Source organism: Mandrillus leucophaeus, unplaced genomic scaffold (assembly GCF_000951045.1).
Source record: "Mandrillus leucophaeus isolate KB7577 unplaced genomic scaffold, Mleu.le_1.0 Scaffold511, whole genome shotgun sequence".
NCBI lineage: Eukaryota > Metazoa > Chordata > Mammalia > Primates > Cercopithecidae > Mandrillus > Mandrillus leucophaeus.
The window spans coordinates 574,936-597,447 of record NW_012105487.1 but is presented as its reverse complement, the minus strand read 5'-3'; the positions used below and the strand labels follow the sequence as shown (position 1 = coordinate 597,447).

General features: G+C 35.8%; 1 protein-coding gene across 2 annotated transcripts in view; it reads left to right on the top strand.

Annotated features, from left to right (window-relative positions):
- LOC105551239 (glypican-6) overlaps positions 1–22,512 on the top strand; it is a 1,217,642-nt gene that overhangs the window by 621,393 nt on the left and 573,737 nt on the right. For both annotated transcript variants that reach the window (XM_011996405.1, XM_011996404.1), the window contains exon 3: positions 11,965–12,356. In XM_011996405.1, the coding sequence (XP_011851795.1) occupies positions 11,965–12,356 (392 nt within the window). The remainder of the gene's footprint in view (positions 1–11,964; positions 12,357–22,512) is intronic.

Below are 22,512 nucleotides of genomic sequence, written 5' to 3'. Positions count from 1 at the left end.
TTATATATTATATATAATAATTTATATATACACACACATAGTTTAAAACAACTCAGATGAAGGTGGGATATAGTAGAATATACAAAAATATTACTTTTCAATTTCTTTTTTTAAACTCTCATAATGTTCTACTTATTTGCTCTTATTTAGACATCTGTGGAACAAGGTAAATTTTTTTATTCTGTGAATTTTCACATTTTCAGTATTGCCAGTTTTTGATGAATCAGAAACATATAAAAACTTAGCTTTAAATTAAGATGTAATATTTTCACAAAATTTTTATATATAATTATGCTTTTACAACTTAGCATTTCTCAATACCTTCAGTTTTGTTGTCTATGTTGGGTGCTTAAATGCACCCTAAGTGGGCTGTGGCTGGCATTCCTTTTCCCCTGGTCCTTAATTAACTGGGGGATTATCAAGCCCTGCTTTTTACTTTTCCCATGCTATACCCGTCCTTCCCTCTTCGGGGGTACAAGCCCGTTGTCCTGTAATTGATGTAGGCAGAGGGAGAGTTGAGAGACAGTGCTAGGTGCTGATAAATGGAAAAGAAATGGAGGAGAAAGGAAAAGATTCAGCACAGTCTTGTCCTCAGAAGCACTGCTCATGTTCCTCACATACTCTTGATACTCTTTAATCAATGAAACTCTCTCCTCTCAAGATGTGAATACTGGCTGTCTACAGGGAGTAAAGAGAGAAGGGAAAGGAAATGAAGGGAAGAATAGAATTGGGGGTTTTGATGATGTATAAAGTGGCTCCATCCCCATTTCTCCTTCCACTGCCCATGGAACCACCATCATACATCAACTAAAATGAAAGTGTTGGAGAACGAAGAGCTGCAGTGATTCTCAATCTCGGCTGCACACTGGGATCACCTGGGGAGCTTGAAGGTATACTGGTACCTGGATCCCGCTCCCAAAGAAAATGAATGCAGCCTGGGCATCAAGATTTTTAAAAGTGATTTTAATGGGCACCCTGAGTTGAAAACCGCTGAACTGTGTAAAGAAGGAAGGAAAAAGTAAACTCCATTTGCCTGTTCCACTTTAGTCTCCTTAGAGCCTACACAATCTCTTGTTCCAACAGCCCCAGGTCCTTATCACTGTCTTTTAGCAACAAACTAGCTTTGGGTTAATATCCCAGATTTGATCCTTGGTGGTTTGTTGTTGGAGAAGTTTTTCCGTCTTCTGGCCCAACAAATGTTTAGGTGAAGAAGGAACAGGAACTGGGGAAAGAACTGGGTTTGTGAACAGAACAATATGTATTGTTAAAACTACCATTATGATTTTGAAACCTCATTGCCTCTTACAGTTGAGGAAAAAAAAAGCTGGAAATGATTTTAAGTTACCTTTAATACAGTTCTATACTTTAGGTGCATAAAGGGTTAAACAGGCTGTGGTTAGTGTCATTTCTGAAAGAAAAATGGAAGCAGATTTGCAGGCCAGGCCCAAAGGCCGTTGTCTTTAGACCAGTGCTAGGAAACTGCAATGATGAAAGTGAACTGCGAAAGCATCTCAGCTTTTAATTTTATATTCAGAGCTTAGGGTGAGATAGAAATGCAGTCTACAGGCTCAAAGCAGTTGTTTGCTTTTAGCAGCAACCATCAGCACATTTCAAACTTAATTCATGATTCTGGGAATTAATAGTTTATCTATACCACTATGAGAACATAAATGGCCTAATCAGTCTTTCTTACTTTAAAAGATATCTTTGGGAGAAATAACCTACCAAGAAATAAAACATTTATCAATCTAATGTGTAAAGGATCACTAAGTACAGAAAAAGTTTAACCTTGTGAAATGTGGATTCAAGTCAACATTTCTACAAACTGCTTTATTGCTTCAAATCTCCCTATATCAACCAATTACATAGTGCTGCCTTTCGGGAAACTTTCATTTTTGCAACTGAATTACACGCTTGATTCTGAAAAATCTGGCATTTAGTCTCTTCAGCTGACTTTAATGGTATTAAATTGAAGTACTTTGGTGCAAGGTATTGATTATTTTTAATGAACATTCATGGTTGTAAACTGATGACTTTTCATTAAAATTTCTTCATGGAAAAGTTTATTAGATTAGACACATTGGAAAAACATAAACTGGTGATGTAAAATTGACCTGAATAATGCATTAAAATGCATTATTATATTCTTGATTTACTTGACTTATTGGATAGGGGTATTGCCCTAGAACTCCTGTTTCTACTTACATATAATTTAAGTAAATTTAATTTTTAATGTTTACGAGTTTCCAATACACATTGAGAGTAATATAATACAAAATAATCCTTGGGTTAAATATTGTGAACATTTTTTGGACTACATATTATAGTATTTTTAACAGCCAGTATACTTAAGATTTTCTGAAAATAATTCTCCTTGTTTTGTGATGAACATTGTATTTTGTTGCAGGGCCTTTGATAGGTTTTGTAAGATGTTAAAAGAGAGTTTAAATTTCTATTTTTATTAATTGTCATGAGTGGAAAGTTTAAAAAAATGAAATTGTAATAACAATAGTTTTTCTTAACCCAGTATCAAAGTAGGGTTTTTCTTTTTAATCCTTCTTTTTCATTTCTATACTCTTTTAAATGTCAGAGTTACTGTGAGATTTTTTAAGTTCCCTGGGACTCATTAGACTATAGCCTTAGAAAAATTTAGGAGTCTCACTTTAAAATCACTAAATTCACCTGAATCCTCCAAATCATTTACATGATTTATGGAGTTACTTTTAGATTTTAGCTGCCGTGCAAAGGAATATAAAGAGATGAGTGCGTTGTGGAGTTTTCAGAGCACATTTTAACATATAAAAATAATGAAAGAAAAGGAACTTCTATTCTACTGTTTTTGAGAGAGTTAACAGACTAATAATTAAACTGTGTTCCTGACTACAAGAATTTAAAGGCATGATATGTTTTGTTGAATTAATTTATCTTTGAATGTCTCACTTAAGATTTTGACCTGCCATGCTAAGGATTGGCAAAAGTTTTCAGTAAAAGACTAGATATTAAATACTTTTGTCATTTTATACCACATAAAGTCTCTGTGATGTATCATGTTTTGTAGTTGGTTTTCTTCTTTGTTTGTATTCAAACACAGAAAAATGTGAAAACCATTCTTAGCTCACAGGACTTACAATGGGTTGCTGACTAGAAGCAACCCCTTCTTGAAACTGTTATGGTATTTCCTAAAGTATTTTCTCTGAAACACTTGTTTTCAAGCTATTTAATAATGTTGTAGGGATGAGGGTCCTGAAGAGGAAGTAGGCCTGGAAAATATTCATATAGGAAAGGTAAGCAGATTCTCTGCTGGGGACATTCAGTACTAGAGGCATTGTCCTGGGTGCTGAACCTCTCCAGGGGCCTGGGATGCACATCAGGCTCACATTCTCTTCCTGGGCCAGTCAAATGTACCTAGAGAAGCAAAGATTTAGGACATTGGGATTTTTAAGTCTTGCAATTATAATCATTTGTAACCACAGCACTCAACTGTAAATAACATCCTTTATTAGAACTCCATTTTGGAAGTGGAAACACATATCTTTTCTGTCTTGTTTTTGGACAATCACATCTCACAGTAGATGTACTCTGTGATCAGCTTTTTTTCTTCTTCCTCAGTTTCTCTAATTTGTCTTTCCATTGAGATTGCTGAACAAAGTCAGGGCCCCCTATCTATGAGTCTCCTTGGTTGAAACAAATAACATTGACAGCTCTTATTTTAAGGACACTCATTCCCTTAAAGGATAACTATAACAGAGAATTTTAAGAAAATGTTAAGATTTACAACTGAATTACTTATTTAAGTATATTATCTAATATGAAAATATGATTTCTATGTAACTTGTCAGGGATATGTGAATGTATTCACCTATATGTATAATTGTTACATATATATACACATATATACATAATAATATGTATACACATAATATGATATACATAAAATACATAATATTTTACATAAAATACATAATATGATATACATAAAATGATTTACACAATATTGTCTATGTATACAAATATACATAAATGTGTATACATATTATTATGAATTATTATGATTTACACAGTATGTTCTATGTGTACAAATATCGTAAAATGAGGCATCATTTTGGTCAAACATTTTAACCATCCTTTTGTATGCCAGTCACTGTTCTATACACTGTAGTGATAATCCCAGGTTCTGTGTTTGATTTTCTTCTAGTGGAAGCCCCCGCTTTGAGGGGAAAATATACCAATCCCAGAGGTTCAACCATGCTCTCCAGGCTCAGTTATCTGTGTTAACTAGTTAGTATTAATGGGACAATAATCACAAGTGAAAATTTTTATTTTATTACACTTCAAGTTCTGGGGTACATGTGTGGGACATGCAGGTTTGTTACATAGGTATACATGTGCCATGGTGGTTTCCTGCACCCATCGACCCATCACCTACATTAGGTATTTCTCCTAATGCTATCCCTCCCCTAGACCCCCACCCCACGACAAGCCCCAGTGTGTGATATTACTCTCCCTGTGTCCATGTGTTCTCATTGTTCAACTCCCACTTATGAGTGTGAACATGCAATGTTTGGTTTTCTGTTCTTGTGTTAGTTTGTTGAGAATGATGGTTTCCAGCTTCATCCATGTCCTGCAAAGAACATTAACTCATCCTTTTGTATGGCTGCATAGTATTCCATGATGTGTATGTGCTGCATTTTCATTATTATTATTATTATTTTCTTTGAGATGGAGTCTCACTCTGTCACCCAGGTTGGAGTGCAGTGGCATGATCTCAGCTGACTGCAACCTCTGCCTCCTAGGTTCAAGCAATTCTCTTGCCTTAGCCTCCCAAGCAGCTGGGATTACCAGCGTCCGCCACCACACCAGGCTAATTTTTTGTATTTTTAGTAGAGACAGGGTTTCACTGTGTTAGCCAGGATGGTCTCAATCTCCTGACCTCGTGATCCACCTGCCTTAGCCTTTCAAAATGCTGGGATTACAGGCATGAGCCACTGCACCCAGCCAAAAATTATTTTTATAAATAATTTAGGTATGACTTTAGAATGCATTTTGCAATTTATATTTAAATATGAATTTATCCACTGTCCTAGGAGTTTATAATGCTTCCCATTAATTATTCATATCATGGTCTGAAAATTTGACTAAGGATAAACTACAATGCCACCCTGCTGTCTTGTTCTTTCCTAGAACTATTTCTTGTCTATCATCGTTTTGGAGCTCTGGGTTGCGTTCTGGTTCTGTTGGTCTAGGGCAACTCACTTAACATTTTAAGCCTCGGCTTTCTCATCCTCAAACTAGATCAGCTAATAACTGATTGCCATGCAAGTATGTAAAGCCTGTAATAAAATATCTGATGCCCATTGGAAATCAGGCAACATCTTAGGTACTATCTCTAGTTTTACTTAAAATTAACATCATACACTGTTTCAAATCCACCTTTTGTCTCCAGTTAAAGAGTGGTATCTTTACTTTTCTCCTAAAATATAACACAGACAAATGGAAATGATGGAGATGTTCTATTGCCACATTACTGGCATTTTAAATTAGTTTGTGTATATGGAGGGGAGGGACATTTACTTGAGGGTTAAAAATTTGGTTCTAATAACCTCTCAAACAGGAAAGATGTGGATTCCTACTATGAGATCACTTTGAAATTAAGCTTCTATTAAGTCCTAGGAATAATTAGTTGAGTAAATAATAATGCTTATAATAAACTTAATTTATAAAAACATACACATACACACATTCAGAGCAAAAGAAAGTGTGAATTATGAGATGCAGAAGTGGCAAATCCCAAAGGAATTACTGCTTAAAGCAATGTTGTCTTTTAATAATCATAGATTTTTATTTCTCCCTTTTTAGATAAACTGTAATTTTAAAAATATCTTTATATAATTTCAACCTCAAAATCTAAAAAATGCATTCAAAGAATCAGCTTTTTACACACAAAAAAATGCAAGTGATGTTTAAGAAAAAAAATACTGAGACAATATTATCTATTGGAAATAGTTCTTTTCCTTTTTCCCTTATATAACTGCTTTTTAAAAAAAACTGTATGAATGAGGAAATAAAGGATGCCATAATCTTGCTTATTAAAAACAACACAACAAAGTTTCAATGTGAGTTTATTCAATACAGCAGATTATTTATTGAGTGGAAGAAGGGTTTATGTGTGAGACTGCAATGTGTGAGACTCGAAAGTGGTTTGGGAGTTAACTCTAATGTAACATGCTGGGCATTGCTTAAATGTAGTATGTGAGTGAATGTGAGTGCAGTCAGCTTGGTGAGATAATGCACTATGAAGTCATGTCCCAGCAGGGATAGAACGGCAGAAGCAATCATTAAGCCAGGCAAAGAATGGCTCAGGACAGGCAGAGTTTGTAGAGAATGTCAAGCTCTGGCAGAGCGATATTGATAGCCAACATTTTTTTTTTAAACAAAGGCACAATATTTTATGCACAGGTACACATGAACTTGGCGCATGGGGGGTTATACATGAATATTATATGTGTATAAGTATTTGAGAATTTGCAAGATGACAAGAGGGCAAATCAGTTATGTCCTGTTCTAAGATGTGGTTTGTGGTATCTTTCTTTCTCTGAGGTGGGCCCACAAAATCATCACTATCAAAGAGAAATCCAGAACCAATGGAGTCAGGATGTATTTCACTGGATGGTCATGTTCATCCATCGATCTATTCATTCATTCACTATTCACCACGTTTTAAGGCACTATCATGTGAAAGGCACCATACCTGGAAATGGCAGTATTGACTACTGAGAATCTTACTGTGAATACAACCCGTATTTCAGTTCCTTCTATTTAAGACACAGCACCTCAAATTTGTGTTACAAATAAATCATGGGGTTGATGAGATGAGGTCTAGAAATAGAAAAAAATTTCTCTGAATGTTTTTAATTTTCTATTTGTAGACCTTAGAATCTATCAGCAGAAGGGTGGCTCTCAGCAGGTGGGGGTAAGGAAGGGAGTAAGAGTGGTCTCGTCCCCAAGAGGACATTTGATAATGTTCGATGACATTTTGGTTGTGACTCCTGAGAGATGGATGTGCCACTGGCATCTAAAAGGTAGAGGCCAGGAATGCTACTTTATAATTTACAATATACAGCACAGTGCTCCCCAAACCCCTGTCCAAAGAAAGAATTATCCAGCTCAAAATGTTCACAGTGCTGAAGCTGACACCTAAGATAGACTAGGGTCATCTACTGCTCAATAACACACAAGCTACAGCTTGCAAAGGACACCGCCTCATGTGGCAAGGACAGACATCCTGAGCATTGTCCATCTTTACTGCTACTTACTTTCAAGGTCACAGCCCCTGGGAAGTGGGAAGAGATAGGCCATTTGGGACCATGTTTTCCCTCCCCCACAGTCTAATGCACAAGAGTATAAATGGCACTATGGGTCTGCCTTCATTAATGCTCTTTATTAATTCAGCATTTTCCTGCAGATTATATCAGGCTATTACATAAGCAAGATGCTTTTTGAAAGGAGAAATGATTTCAAAAGATATGTCTGAAAGCTGACATATGTATGTGGAATGAGAAAGAATACTCCTCATTTCCCTTGAGAAATGCAGGAGGAGAAGCAGGCTAGGAAGTTTATTGAGTGTCTGTAGATCACAACCCTTATAGGATGTCAGCTTTCATCTTTTATTTTTTTATTTTATAATTTTCATTGTTATTATTATTATTTTTGGGGGGAGTGGATCTTGCTTTGTCCCGTAGGCTGAAGTGCAGCAGCAGGATCTCAGCTCACTGCAACCTCCACTTCCTGGGTTCAGGTGATTTTCCTGCCTCAGCCTCCTGAGTAGCTAGGGACTACAGATGCCCGCCACCATGCCAGACTAACTTTTGTATTTGTAGTGGAGACAGGGTTTCACCATGTTTTCCAGGCTGGTCTCGAACTCCTGTCCTCAGGTGATCTGCCCATCTCGACCTCCCAAAGTACTGGGATTACAGGCGTGAGCCACTGCACCCGGCTGGATGTCAGCTTTCAGAACCAGTTTATCCTCCATGTCAGCGCCGCCTATGGAATACTCCTTACCCACAGTTTGGCTGAGCTGACTAAACTGATTTAGCATACTGTTGTTGAGGAAGAGTAGAAACAAAGAGATTAGCAGAGAACTATACAAATGTACACCCTTGCATGCACATGTGTGTATTTCCGGGTTTACGGAAGGAAACAGCATACCTGCTTCCCACAGTAGGACAAGTGCTATCATCTTGACTGACTAATGACCAAAGCTTTTCACTCCTTGGGTTCTGAAAGGATATAGATACACACCACCATGCTGCGACATTCATTTTAAACAAGTTTTTCATAGGAGATGTCTCTGAGAGCATGAAAAGAGGAAAAGGATGTTATATAGTACTTAATCCAATCCCGTACCTAATCCAGCACAGAACATGTTTATCTGTGTAGTATTAACAAGACATTTCTGAGTTGAATGGGACAAGCTTTTGTTGTGTGATGTAGACTGTAGAGAGCCTCTCGTCTGCCTTTTTCCTCTTTCTGTGCTTCCCCTTGTCCCTCTGTGCCATCTTACTTTTCAGTCCATTTATTTGGGGGCTTCATTTGGAGTCTTTCTCAGTTATCCTTAGGGCACCTCTTGGCTCCTTGGGGTTGGTTTCTGCCCCTTAAGAGATCTCTCCAAGTGATCAGGCCACATCACACAGACTTTCTTTTTCCTTTTGCAACAGTAGTAGTTTTTATCTACAAGACTGTTCTCCCACTTGAGACAGTCTGCCCTGAAGCAAACAGATGTTTACATTGAGATCTCCCCTCTAGATGAATAAAATCATCCCAGAGGCCAATGCTGGCTAGGAAAGGTTTTTTATGCACCTATGAAGCGTAACTGAGCCCTAAGCAACCACCTTTGATGTATATTTTGTGATTGGGGAAGAAGGAAAAATCAAATAGCATTTCTTTCTGCCAAACTCTTTTTTGCAGATAAAAATTTTTGTTGACTGAAGACTTTATCCAATGTGTGCTTTGCCCTCTTCCATTAAAATGAGTTCAGTTGAGATTGCTTTTTCTTATATTGTCCTTGAATTTTGTTCTCTCTGATGTTGCTTGCACATGATACTTCATCAGTAAAATGGATCACATAACTGTCTTCTAAATCTCCATCTTGTTTGGTTTGCTGAGAAACAATTTTCATCCAAGCATAAAGTAATTTGTTCAAAGAGTCAGACTTCAAAAGGTGGAAGTCTACAGTCATGCTGAAAATGAAATGAGTACCCTTATTTTTGGAGGACATTAGCTTTGCCTCAGTACCTTGGATCTCCATTATTCATAAGATCTTAGATCAATGTACCTTAAGGTAGCAACATTTATCATAATTGGCTGATACATTAGCGTCTTTCAATACCAAATATTAACTTTGACTATGAAATCAGTAAACCATATAATGATTTTGAACAAGAAATAATAATAACTTGACTTTGAGGATCAGTGAAGCTAATATCAAACTTTTGAGACAATGACATACTCTAAGACACAATGTAAGCTTGGAATCTGTGGAAATGTTTCTTGAGCCACATTTATTGAAATGTGATAACTTGGTTTCTATACTGAATCATAAATACTAATTTAAACGTAAGAAAAACCACAAGACACAGTGACGACTCACTTTCAAAGTGGGCATGACTCAATATTTGGAGTTCTCATATCAGGAGAAGAAAAAGAAGACAAAAAAATCTAGGGAGGTGTTACCCTCAGTAAAAGAGAAAATGCCATTTTTATCCCTAACACAAATATTTATTTCTCAAGACTTTGGAGAGCAATGAGTATCAGAGAAATTTTTTTCTTCTCTTTCTCTTTTTTTAAAGCTCTTTGCAAATCCAGACCACACTATTGATTACTGACTATTCATTGCTGAAGGCAGTACTCTGTATTCAATAAATTAAGCTTTAATTCCCAAGTCCAACAAAATAATTGACCTCAAAAAGAAGATAAATGAATAGGCTGTCCAGAGCTCATGATTAGAATCCACTTTCCAGTCTCATTATATTAGTATTTCTCAATTCAGTGATTTTTCCATTCTTTTTTATCTTCTTTCACAATCTGTTATGCCTTCCACCCTGTTCCTGTATCAGCAAGGTCAAGCTACTTTCATTCTTAGTTTCCAGATCGGAAGGTTTAACTTATGATATTCTCATACTTTTATATTAGTAATTTAATATAGTTTCCATTTTAGGACAAACTAGATAACTAGTATTTTTGAAAAAAGTATGAAATGCTCTTGATTTCCTAAAATCATAAGTAACATCAGCATACAGCATATATAAATATTTTTATAAATTTATGCTTCCCAATTTTGCAAATGTTGCCCTATCTATTTCAACAGTCATTTTCTTTACCAAATCCTTAAAGATTCAGAGAGATTTGATAATATTTACCTTGATTTTACAGTTAGTAAAAATAAAAATAAAAACCATTTGGTGACCTGAACAAAATTATACACTATTTATAATCTTACAGTTTTTGCTGCCACTGTAGCAACAGAAGTTGTATGTTTTAAAATATATATATGTATATATATTTCATAGAAAGGAGGTAAACAAATGAAAAATACTTTCATTCATGCTTTGGTTTGATTTAAAAACAAATATAAAGTACTTATTATTATTATTATAGACACCATTTAATTATCAAGACATTGGTTTGATTGTATATTAATCAGAATTGAAGTGGCTAAACCAAGCACTTCTTCAGCCAACTTTTAAGAATACACAAGTAGCCTCCATGGAATTAATGGAGAGGTGTTCATCACTATTTCCTTTCTTTATCTTAGGAGAGACTACCCAGAACCCCAGAAAGGAGCAGAGTCCTTTTTAAAAATTCCTGGAGCTTTTGAAGTATGCAGGACTTGATTTGTCCCTGCATTTCTGAGAAGGGGCATAGTTTCAGGGAATAAAAGGGGACTATGAAGAGATAAAGCAGAATCATTTTGCTCTTAGGAACTTAGATTGATAACCTCAGAAGCATTATCTTTCCTTAGCTCTTTCCCTACCCCAATTTACAATCTCTAAATGAGATAAAACCCAAGCTTATTTGTGCAAAAGGATAGGTGCCCTACACACACGAAGTGTGTCTTGAGGGAGCCTAGCATGAGGGCCATTGAAGCTAATGATACCCAATGGCTTTAATTTATGTCTTATTTTTTTGCATCCTATAAATGATCCCAGTAACATTCAAGCACTCTTGCAAAGTGGAAGATTTGAATTACTGGTGTGCATTTTTTTTATTTAGAACCACACAACCAGAAAGTCCAACTGTCAATATTTTATTCAAGTTCTATAACATGATAGTTTATATTTGTAATGATCCAAGATACTTTATGGCTTTCTGACTCATTATGGCCACCTAAATTATGCTCATTATAGCTTTATTATGAAGTGAATTTAATTGCATTATGAATATCTGAACATTGCTAATTGATTGCTATATATAGAAACTAGAAAGAGTCTAAAATATGACATTAATTTGAACATCTCATTTATGGAGTATTTCAAATAAAAGCAATTTAATGGAATTTAGTGTTAGGACAAATTTATAAATAAACTGAAGCAAATGTGTTTATCATTATGTAAACAACAATACTCTGCACATTATATTTATAGCATATTTTGATTTGAGTTTGTATCAAACCATAGGATTATTTAAAATTTAACAAGAGATGGTAAAAGAATGAAGCTATTTTGGAAGAGGATTACATGGTAGACTCCTAATGTTAATGGAAATCATGGGTATTCTGTTTTGAGTCATACAGGATCGTAGATGGAGGTCAAATCCCATTGAGAATATGATTTTTATCTGTCCATTAACACCTTAATCACAGAATACGTTTTTCCATGAAAATGTCGATTAAAAGCAGTTGTACTTAAGGTAAGTAGGTGCCTTGGGCTTTCTAGATTTCATTAATTTATGACTTCTTTCTATCTGCAGAATTTTTCCGAGAGCTCCTGGAGAATGCAGAAAAGTCACTAAATGATATGTTTGTACGGACTTATGGCATGCTGTACATGCAGAATTCGGAAGTCTTTCAGGACCTCTTCACAGAGCTGAAAAGGTACTACACTGGCGGTAATGTGAATCTGGAAGAAATGCTCAATGACTTTTGGGCTCGGCTCCTGGAACGAATGTTTCAGCTGATAAACCCTCAGTATCACTTCAGTGAAGACTACCTGGAATGCGTGAGCAAATACACTGACCAGCTCAAGCCATTTGGAGACGTGCCCCGGAAACTGAAGATTCAGGTCACCCGCGCCTTCATTGCTGCCAGGACCTTTGTCCAGGGGCTGACTGTGGGCAGAGAAGTTGCAAACCGAGTTTCCAAGGTAATTGAAAATGTGCTGTCTTTCTAGTTGGTCTTCCTTATTTACTCTGTTTTTTAAAACCAATGTTTACAAAAAAAAATCAAGGTAAAAATTCTTAATTGGTGGTCCTTGCTCTTAGAGAAATCAGCTAAATATCAAAGCATAATTCTGGCTTTCTTTTCCTTGCTTTGTGTGAGAAAAGACAGGATTTTAAACCTTTCTATGTAGTTGGAAAATTAATGTTAATACTTGTCAACAGTAAAGCAGAGAAGATTTTAGTATCAATGGTGCAAAAGCAGGCGCGTTGCAACTATGATCATTTGGTATTTCTGATGAGGGTTTTAAGGATGATAAATACTCATGAAACAATCCATTTAGAGGTTATAATCCTCTAGGGAGTCAAGATGACAGTCTTCATGGACCTGCGAGTAGAGACAAGTTATTGTTCAGGACATCAGCACCTGGCACTTCTTCTTTATCATCACGTGTCAATGTGGCCTAATTCCTTCATGGTAAAAGAAGAGCCCTTTGCTGACACCTGTTTTACTGGATCAGGAAGCACTAGTGAATACCAAGTATAGATTCTTGCAGAGAATTTCTTTTGTTACCTCTTATCTTTGTAATTTCATACCATGCATTGCCTTGGGCTTATGAATATGATCAATCATGAATCTACTTTTGGGCCTTTCTTGAGGATAACATCTCTATACCTTGGATGTAAGAGATAATTCTACATTCCACTACTTAAACATTGAATATTTCCTGGGTAGAGGATGTCTGCTTTTGTTTAAGTTCTTTCTTGACGTTTAAGGCACTTGTGAGATCAGTCCTACAAATAAAATGAAAGATAATTACTTAAAGAAGTAAAGTTAAAAATAATACGTAACAGGAATCTGGTATTATTATGTCACTCAAATAAGGTATATTTGTACAAGGATTATTCCCAAACACTACTTTTCTATTGCAGGGCTGTGCAAAAGAGCCACAGTATTTTTCTTAACTATTGGTACTGTCCTGCAATGCTTCTTTTTTTTTTTTTTTGACACTTTGATCTCCTCAATATTTACATCCAAGCATAAAGATTGTGTGTACCCTTAAAAATGTTTCTCTATTGAACTGTCAGTAAAATCCATAATAACCCATTTTCAATTGTTAATTTCCTAAACATTTATTTGAGCATACAGACAGGTTATTTGCAGGAAGGCACTGAAGGAAATAATTTACAAGGGCTTATTTAACAATATAAAGGGCATATGATTCTAATGTTTAAAATAATATCTTTACATTGAATCTCAACAATGGTTTAGATACTAAAGAAACTAGAGCCCCAAAAAAGAATTTATAAGGAATTACCTAGGTAGAATAGCAAGAGGAAATATATCACCTGAGGACTGTCAGTAAAATAAGAATAAGTATAGAAAATGAATATGCATTCCATATTTCCTTGAGTAGATGCAGTTTGTTGTAAAATAAGTGTAAATTAATTTAATAAGTAAAACTCAATAATAGGCTTAGTTACAGAGGCTGCAAGCTGAAGCTTTTGATTTTTTTTTGAAGGATGAAACATGTAGCCAGCCTTTGAGAAATATGAATTTAAGAAATTCAAAGTATGGATGGATATATTCCTGATTATGTGTATTTATTCTAATTGAGTGTTAATAATGTTTAGATGTGTGTATTATGATCTGGCAAGTTTCCAGTGAGATAACAGAATATTTTCTAGCGAAGTGTCTACAAAGCCATGAGGGAGGCTGCTGCTGGCTCTCCCTCCTGTTTTTCACAGAGTGGCATTCACAACTGCCCAGAGATGGTATATCCCCTTGGTCACTCTCTGACTGTCTCAATTGAAGTCTTTGTTGACCAAAGTCTAACATGCTCTTCCTTCTGGGGAAGGATGACCTCATGAGCCAACCGTCAGTAGAGTATGACCTTTTTCTCTAGAACTGGTGAGAAATGCATCCTCTAACACTGTATTCTCTCTCCCACTGATCCCTTCAGGACCAACAATCCCTAGTCATTTAAAATTATAAGCCCCATCCTGACATTTGGGCACTGCCTTTTGGAGATGGATAGACAGATAGAAGGATGGATGGATGGATGGATAGATAGATAGATAGATAGATAGATAGATAGATAGATAGATAGATAGATAGATATGGTGTATGTATATATAGTCTTGGTTTGAAAGAAGTTGAGAAATGTTTTTGCAAATAATTTATGTCTCAGGAATTTAAGTATTTTACCAATGAACTTCCTTACCTAATGATTACAAGATGGTCTAGAGCTGACTAAACTAGCAATTTGTGATCTACTGATACTATGATGATTTTCAGCACCCAAACTATTTTTGTAATAAGAATAAAGAATCACAAAGACTAAATATATTAAAAAGAGAAGCAAGAATTGTGTTTGAGATTTAAGCCCTTCATAAACCTGAAGCCTCTTTATGGTCTATTAATTGAGTGATTTAGAGTTGGAGAAATGATGACAGAAGAGCAAAATTCTCAAATGGAGATCAACAAATTAGCTTGTCTCCTGCATCCTGATTTGGGTGATTTTTTTTCCCTTCAGTTTCTCTCTACACTTATGATGACTTCTTAATCTTGAAAGACATTATGAATATCTTCTAATTAATTGCTTTGACTGGAAAATTTACCTCTTTGGCAGAACACAGCAGTTTGACACAAATGTTTTGACATGATGTTCAGAACATTATTGGGAAATTTCTTACCAGAAAAATGGAGGTCTAAATTGTAAGCATCAACAGAATTATTTTTAAAACTTCTGCTTGCCATCTTATGAATACAAACACTGTCTTTTTCCAGCCTTCAGATGGGGCCACTTTCTTTTAAGTAACTGTTACTCAGGGTCTGACTCTCAGAAGCACTATGTGATTCTGTAGTGAATGTATGTGGTCAGTCAGCCAGGATTCATTTTCTGTGTAAGTGACCATTTTGAGCATGTCAAGTGTTAATGAGAGGTGGAATATCAGGAAGCTCCATGCTTTGCTGGTGGAATTATCAATTGATATGCTCACTTTAGATTATAATCTGAAAATACCTGTATTGCTGAAAATGCACATATTCTAAAACTTCACTTTCATCTGGATAAACTATTACACGTGCATACAATTTGATATGTAGAAGAATTTTTGTAGCAGCATCTTTTACAATGACATAGAAAGTAGAAACGTCACAAATGGCCCATCTACCTAAATGGTGATCTCTTCACCTTATGAAATTTTCCAGAGCGGAGAAAGTGCTCATGAAACGAGTCACAGACACCTCATTGTGAGAGATAAACATCAAGTCACCTAAAATACATACATTTGTATAAAGTTCAAAAATGTAAAACTAAGCAATACATTATTTGGGGAAAAAAATATGTAGTAAAACTCCAAAGAAATTTCAAAGAATGATAAAAAGAAAATCAGATGGTGGTTACCTCTAGAGATGCAGTTTGGAGGTAAGATGAAGGAGGGGTACACAGAGATTTTTAAGTTATCAATAACATATTATTTCTTAAGCCAGGTGCTTGAGGGGTGTGTGTGTGTGTGTGTGTGTGTGTGCACGCGCACATGTATGTGCATGCATGCATACATGCATACATGCATGTATTGTATAAAGCTTTTTAATGAAATAAATTAAGATGTAGAAAAACTTTACCATTGTCCATGTCTTTTTCTACCTGTGTAACTACAATAGAGTCCCTGAGCTACCCTCAGTTGTTTGTAGTACTAACTGCTGTTTATGGACCTGCTAACAAGTCAGTTTCCATGTTCCATATTGTGCTACGGGATGTCAGAAAGGCATGGAAGGCAGAGCTCTAAAATGAAGAAAAAATAAATTTTGATAATATAGTCACCTTGACAGAATGGATTTGGACTATTTTTAGCACTGTCCCTTTGTTAAAATACCACCCTCATTCCCTTATCTTCCACCACTAGTGAGTGGAAACGTGGATACCAGCAGTCACTCGAAGGCTTGTCAAACATCGTGAGGAAGAGAGAGGGCTTCATAAAGAGATATTAACAGATTGTCTGCTTAAACCAGTCTTTATTTGTTAGAAAGGCAAATGTGGAAATGACTATAGCATCTTCACTAGTCCATCATGATGCCATTTACACTAAGAAGGCATGATTTTTATATATTTTTCTTTAATAAAAGTGACTTCTGGCATGGCATGCTTGTAATTCTAGCACTTGAGGAGGCAGAGGCAGGTAGATAGCTTGAGCTCAAGGGTTCAAGACCAAGCTTGGGTAACATGGTGAAATCCCATCTCTACAAAAATATACAAAAATTAGCCAGGCATGGTGGCATGCACCTGTAGTTCCAGCTATTCGAGAGGCTGCAGTGTGAGAGTGGCTTGAGCCCAGGAGGCAGAGGTTATAGTGAGCTGCGATCGTGCCACTGCACTTCAGCCTGGACAACAGAGCCAGACCCTGTCTCAAAAAAAAAAAGTGACTTCTGGCCGGGCACAGTGGCTCACACCTGTAACTTGAGCACTTTGGGAGGCCAAGGCAGGCACATTACCTGAGATCAGGAGTTCAAGACCAGCCTGATCAACATGGAGAAGCCCTGTCTCTACTAAAAACACAAAATTAGCCAGGTGTGGTGGCACATGCCTGTAATCCCAGCTACTTGGGAGGCTGAGGCAGGAGAACTGCAGAGGTTGTGTTGAGCCAGGATCACGCCATTGCACTCCAGCCTGGGCAACAAGAGCGAAACTCCATCTCCAAAAGAAAAAAAAAAGTGACTTCTATGAGTAAAAGCTGTAAATTATGTCAAGAGCAATCATTTCAACTTTGCAAGTCATCTCATTGATTTATTACAGACAAATCGGGAAGGTAGTAGAGCTGGGATCCATATAACTTGAACTATTGACAAATACTGTCATCTATTTCTCTATTCATCTATCTATCAAAAATCTTTCTTCCTGTGAGTCATGACTTTGAAAAGTCTGGCTTTTAGTCTTTAGTAAGACCAGAGTATTTTCATCAACAGATACCCAACTATGTCTGCTACATAGACTGATGTTTTTGCTCGAAGAGCCTCTTAAGTGGTTCATTCCCAACTAAACAGCTTTGCATTAACAATGTGTGCCTAGAAAGCAACAGACAAAGTCAACTTTCAATAAATGTGGTTGACGCACTGTAAGAAAAAATGTTACCACCAAATTTAATACAATAGAGGCTATGAAATGCCTCTGTTTAAAGTATTCTCTGATAGCAATGGAAAACCATTCTGAAGAATCTACCATGGATACAATTTACAAGAGAAATTGTATTCTATTTAACTGTTTGCTTTTGAGAAAGAATTGAGAATACAAAGATCACCTGTTGTCGTTATCACCTGAATTATTGGTTTTGTTCCTTCTGTGGTGGTTTTTGGATTGGAGTTAAGTTTTGGGGGCATTCCAGAAATGAACACAATCACAAAAAGGCCTTAGGTGAATGAAATTTTTTTTGTAGTTCATTTGTGATTTGAATATCACCAACATATAAATGTTTGTTGGCAAAGGATAGTAACATTTAGCTGGAGAAAGAAGAATCAGGATCAGATAAAATGTCAGAGACTGTACACATTTAAAGAGCGTTCCAAAAACAAAGACAAATGACGAGAACCAGCAAAGCATGCCCTCCTGAAAGTAAAGGGAGAGAGAATTCAAGAAATAGACTAATCAATAGCATCAACTGTGGCAGATAGTTAAGTAGAAAGGGCAGAGAAAACAGACCTTAAGATCTGGCCATTAGGATGTTACTGACTTTAGCAAGCGCAGGTTGACTTGAGTGGTTTAATTGGTTGAGAAGTTAACTCATCTTGCCCTACACATTCTAGAACAAGGTATGCAAAGCTTGGTTCATGGACTGGTGCATGTTCATAAATAGGCTGTTACTGTTTTGCAACTAGATATATACAAAAATTGAAAGTTAGAAAAATTCTTTACTGCAATTTCACATTGCTCTGACACCATCATTGGGACTTTTCCTGGAATGTTGAATTTGCATGGTGAGTCTCCTATGTGTGAGCGGCATATGAGTTATACTCCATGGGATCAGGCATCAGGTCATGATATATTGGTTTTTAATTCTGTTTATGCGGTGTATCGCATTTATTCTGTTTATGTGGTGTATCACATTTATTGTGAATGTGAACTGTGACTTATCAAAGTGTACACTGTTGTATAAACTTTGCACAGCAGCCACATCGTCATCACTTACACATATACAAGTGAGAAGGGTATGCGAGGTGTGTGATACCATGGGCCCAACTTGAAAGTTTGAAGGATTTCTCTTTTATTGTCCTGTCTTCAGAGATTCAATGTTATGAGGACATTCCCTGGTGCAATATCAGTGCACTATAGAAGTTTATGAGCCAAGATCTTGCATATGTTAAACCATCCCTGCATCTCTGGTATGAAACCCACTTGATCATGGTGGGTTATCTTTTTGATATGTTGTTGAATTCAGTTAGCTAGTATTTTGTTAAGGTCTATGTTCATCAAGGATATTGGTCTGTAGTTTTCTTTTTGGGTTGTGTCCTTTCCTGGTTTTGGTATTAAGGTGATGCTGGCTTCATAGGATGAATTAGGAAGGGTTCCTTCTTTCTCTGTCTTGTGGAACAGTGTCAAAAGGATTGGTACCAATTCTTCTTTGATGTCTGGTAGAATTCTGCTATGAATCCATCTGGTCCTGTACACTTTTTTGTGGGTAATTTTTAAATTACCATTTCAATTTCACTGCTTGTTATTGAAGCTGGTTCTTTGAAAAGATAAATACAATTGATAGGCTATTAGCAAGATTAATCAATAAGAGGGAAAATCTAAATAACCACACTAAGAAATGAAACAGGAGGTACTACAACTAACACCACTGAAATACAAGAGATCATTCAAGGCTACTATGAACACATTTATGCACATAAACAAGAAAACCTAGAAGAGATGGATAAATTCCTGGAAAAATACAACCCTCTTAGCTTAAATCGGGAAGAATTAGATACCCTGAACAGGTCATGGTATATTGGGAAAAATCAATCAACCAGAGATTGTTCAGATAATTTGAACCCCAAACAGATAATTTGAAATGTACTATTCTAGAATAATGCTAAAAACAGGAAAATAATAAACATATTTTGATTGATTTTGTTGATATGTTTGGGTTTTACCTTTCCTGTGTTCAGCTCCTCTTTACCTATTTTTGTACCTTCCTACCCTAGCAGTTTTTCCCTAGTGTATATTCTGAGTATATACAACCATGATGAGCTTTCAGAAAACCCATCATGATTGGCATGTCTACTGTTTGCTATCCCCCTCAAATAAAAGAACTTCCCCGGAGCCGTGGAAAATGTATACTACAAGCAGACGAGACGTCTTTGTTACTAATAGGGAACATTCACGAGTGAAATATGCCAATTAAGGTACAGCACAAATAAAAAAGACCCAAGGATAAAACTCCAGTGCTATAACTCAGAGAATGCTGTTTGTAAAACAGCTTTACGAAGGAAAACGAACCTGATGTTTATCCCTGTCTCAATGCTGCCCATTTTTGGACATTTATCTCTGAATGCAGTTATGCTCTTCCTACGAGAAGGTTCTGTGAAACAAGGTTTGCACAGCAGGCACGCCGTAATCACTTACACATGTACAAGTGAAGAGGGTAGGCAAGGTGTGTGATACCATGGGCCCAACTTGAAAGTTTGGAGGATTTCTCTTTTATTGTCCCATCTTCAGAGATTCAATGTTACAAGGACATTCCCTGGTGCAATATCAGTGCACTATAGAGGTTTATGAGCCAAGATACACATCAAAAAGAATTTTAATAAAGCTTGACAGATATATTGCCTTAATAGTGCTGACATAGTGAAGTGGGACTTATGTAGGGAGTATGACATCCTAACATTTTAAAAAATGAGATATTAGTTCATACAGATATTTGTAAGAAAGAGGGGCGGTACATTATTACATTTTATAGATTTCCTCCATTGTTATCTTTCTCATTGCAAGCAAGGGTTATTCCTTTGCATCTATTTGCATTATACCTCTTCGTCTTGATGAGTGATATTCAGCAAAAACACACTGGATCAATCCCAGATACTTATAATATAGTAATCATACCAAACAATGTTGAAACTCTACATTTTTTGGGTCTAAATCAAATAACCAAGAGTGAAAATGGACAGTTCAGAGTGTCAGTAATAGGGTAATGGTGACTGTAACATTCAGATGTAAGCAAAACTATAGTCGAAATCTATAGATCCTGCAAGTTAACATCAAATGACACTTAAGTGGCTTGCATATACAGAATTTTTAAATTCTGTTTTGCCCTTGCAGGAACATGCTGCATGTCAAAAATGCCACTGTCATATTTAATACTGAACAGAGAACAGTGGATTTTATATGGAAATTTTAACCTTTTCAGATCGTAGTATCTGAAGAAGTGAGGAAAATCTACTTTTCTATGTTAATTTCGTATAGAATTTTGGCAATCAAAAGGTACATTCATTGAATATTTTAAACTTTCATAAATACATTAATTATGGAAACATTATGCATACTATTTTTATAGTAGGTACAAATACGAGTCTTTTCATACAGAAATATATTCATTTATAAATAATGGGTGTTAAAATTTTCATTTGCTCTTGGCTTTCTAAAAACACATTCTCTTACTAAAAATGTATCAAGACATAAGGAAATATTTATTTCATTGTTTTTGAATGAAAATAGACAACATTTAGTAAGAAGTACACAATTTTATAGTGCTTTAAAAATTAGCACTTTGCAGAAGTCTTTGTTCTTTCCATCTTAGAATTTTGTTACACAAATCAAAGGCTCGGCCAAGGAGAATTCAACTGTACTTGCAATAAAGCGTTTTATTGGAAAGACGAACCTTGCAATATTCTACTACATTGGTAGAGAGAAGATAACTATATAAAATATTTATGCCCCATTTTCCATAAAATATCAAAAATATCTATTTGGAGTGGAGAAAAAAGTACCCTGACATTTTTGGCTAGGATGGAAGATAGAATCCAGATTGAAAGTCCTTTTTATTTGTACAGGTTTTTTCTTCAGTGTTAATGTGATAGTACTTTCCCAACTATGGTCTGTTATACTAAATGTTTAACAAATTGTAAAACCTTTCACTCCCAGCTGTTCAAGACTTCCCTGTTGATTGCTTGTGTTTGTCACTTGGGTTGTGATTTTGCAGTAGAGAACTGGAGAAATGAAATAATATTATGACTCACCCTAGCCAAATGGACATTTATTTCCTTCAAATTACTGAGAAAATTTAAATTGTTGTTCCAGCTTAAATCACCATGATATTTATTTTTTGTTGGTGGTAAGAACAATAATTTTATGTATCTTCATATATTTTTTTTCTGATCCTAAAACCAATATGTGTGTTCATCTGAATTTTTTTGAAGAAGCAGAAAAGTACAAAGAAGAAAATAAAATAATTCTAAATTTGCCATACCAAGAGATAATTAAATGTCAAAAGTTTGTATTTCCAGTGTATCTGTAATATCATTTTATATTGCCAAATTATGTGAGATGTTTGATATTAAATTTTACTTTCATCATTTTAACATCACACGCATTTCCCCACCTCGTTGACACTTTTCTTTTTTTTTTTTTGTACTCCTATATCTTAAAAATTTTCATTTACAACCTAAGAGATTTGTTTGCTGCCAATATATCTGGATATCTCTTACAAAAAAATAATTCCCTAAACAGCCTTACCTGGAAAAGAAAACAGTTGGCTTGCATCATTTGTTTGCATGTGTGGGTGTACATATGTGTGCATGTTTAGCCTGACTCGCTTTTCACTCTGAACTCCGAGGTACATGGGAGCTCCATGGCCCTCTTATCATATTTAACTGCTGGAATTTACTGATCAATTTATACCTACTCCATATAGTTCCATAACTTAGAAAGTTTTCCTTCAAAAGGGAAAAGAAAGGGTAGGTATATAAAGGGGAGGTAAGGAATGAGGCTGACAAAAAACTGTTTGGTAGAAATCCATGAACAGTACTTTCCATTGGGCCCCAAATCTGAATCTATGTCAGATTAAAAACTGGTGGACCTTGGTCCAAACTGGCCCAGTTATATAAAAAACATAATTTATTTGGCATGAACTCTTTAAGGTTTCAAGCAATGTTTTTAAGTTGGGCGG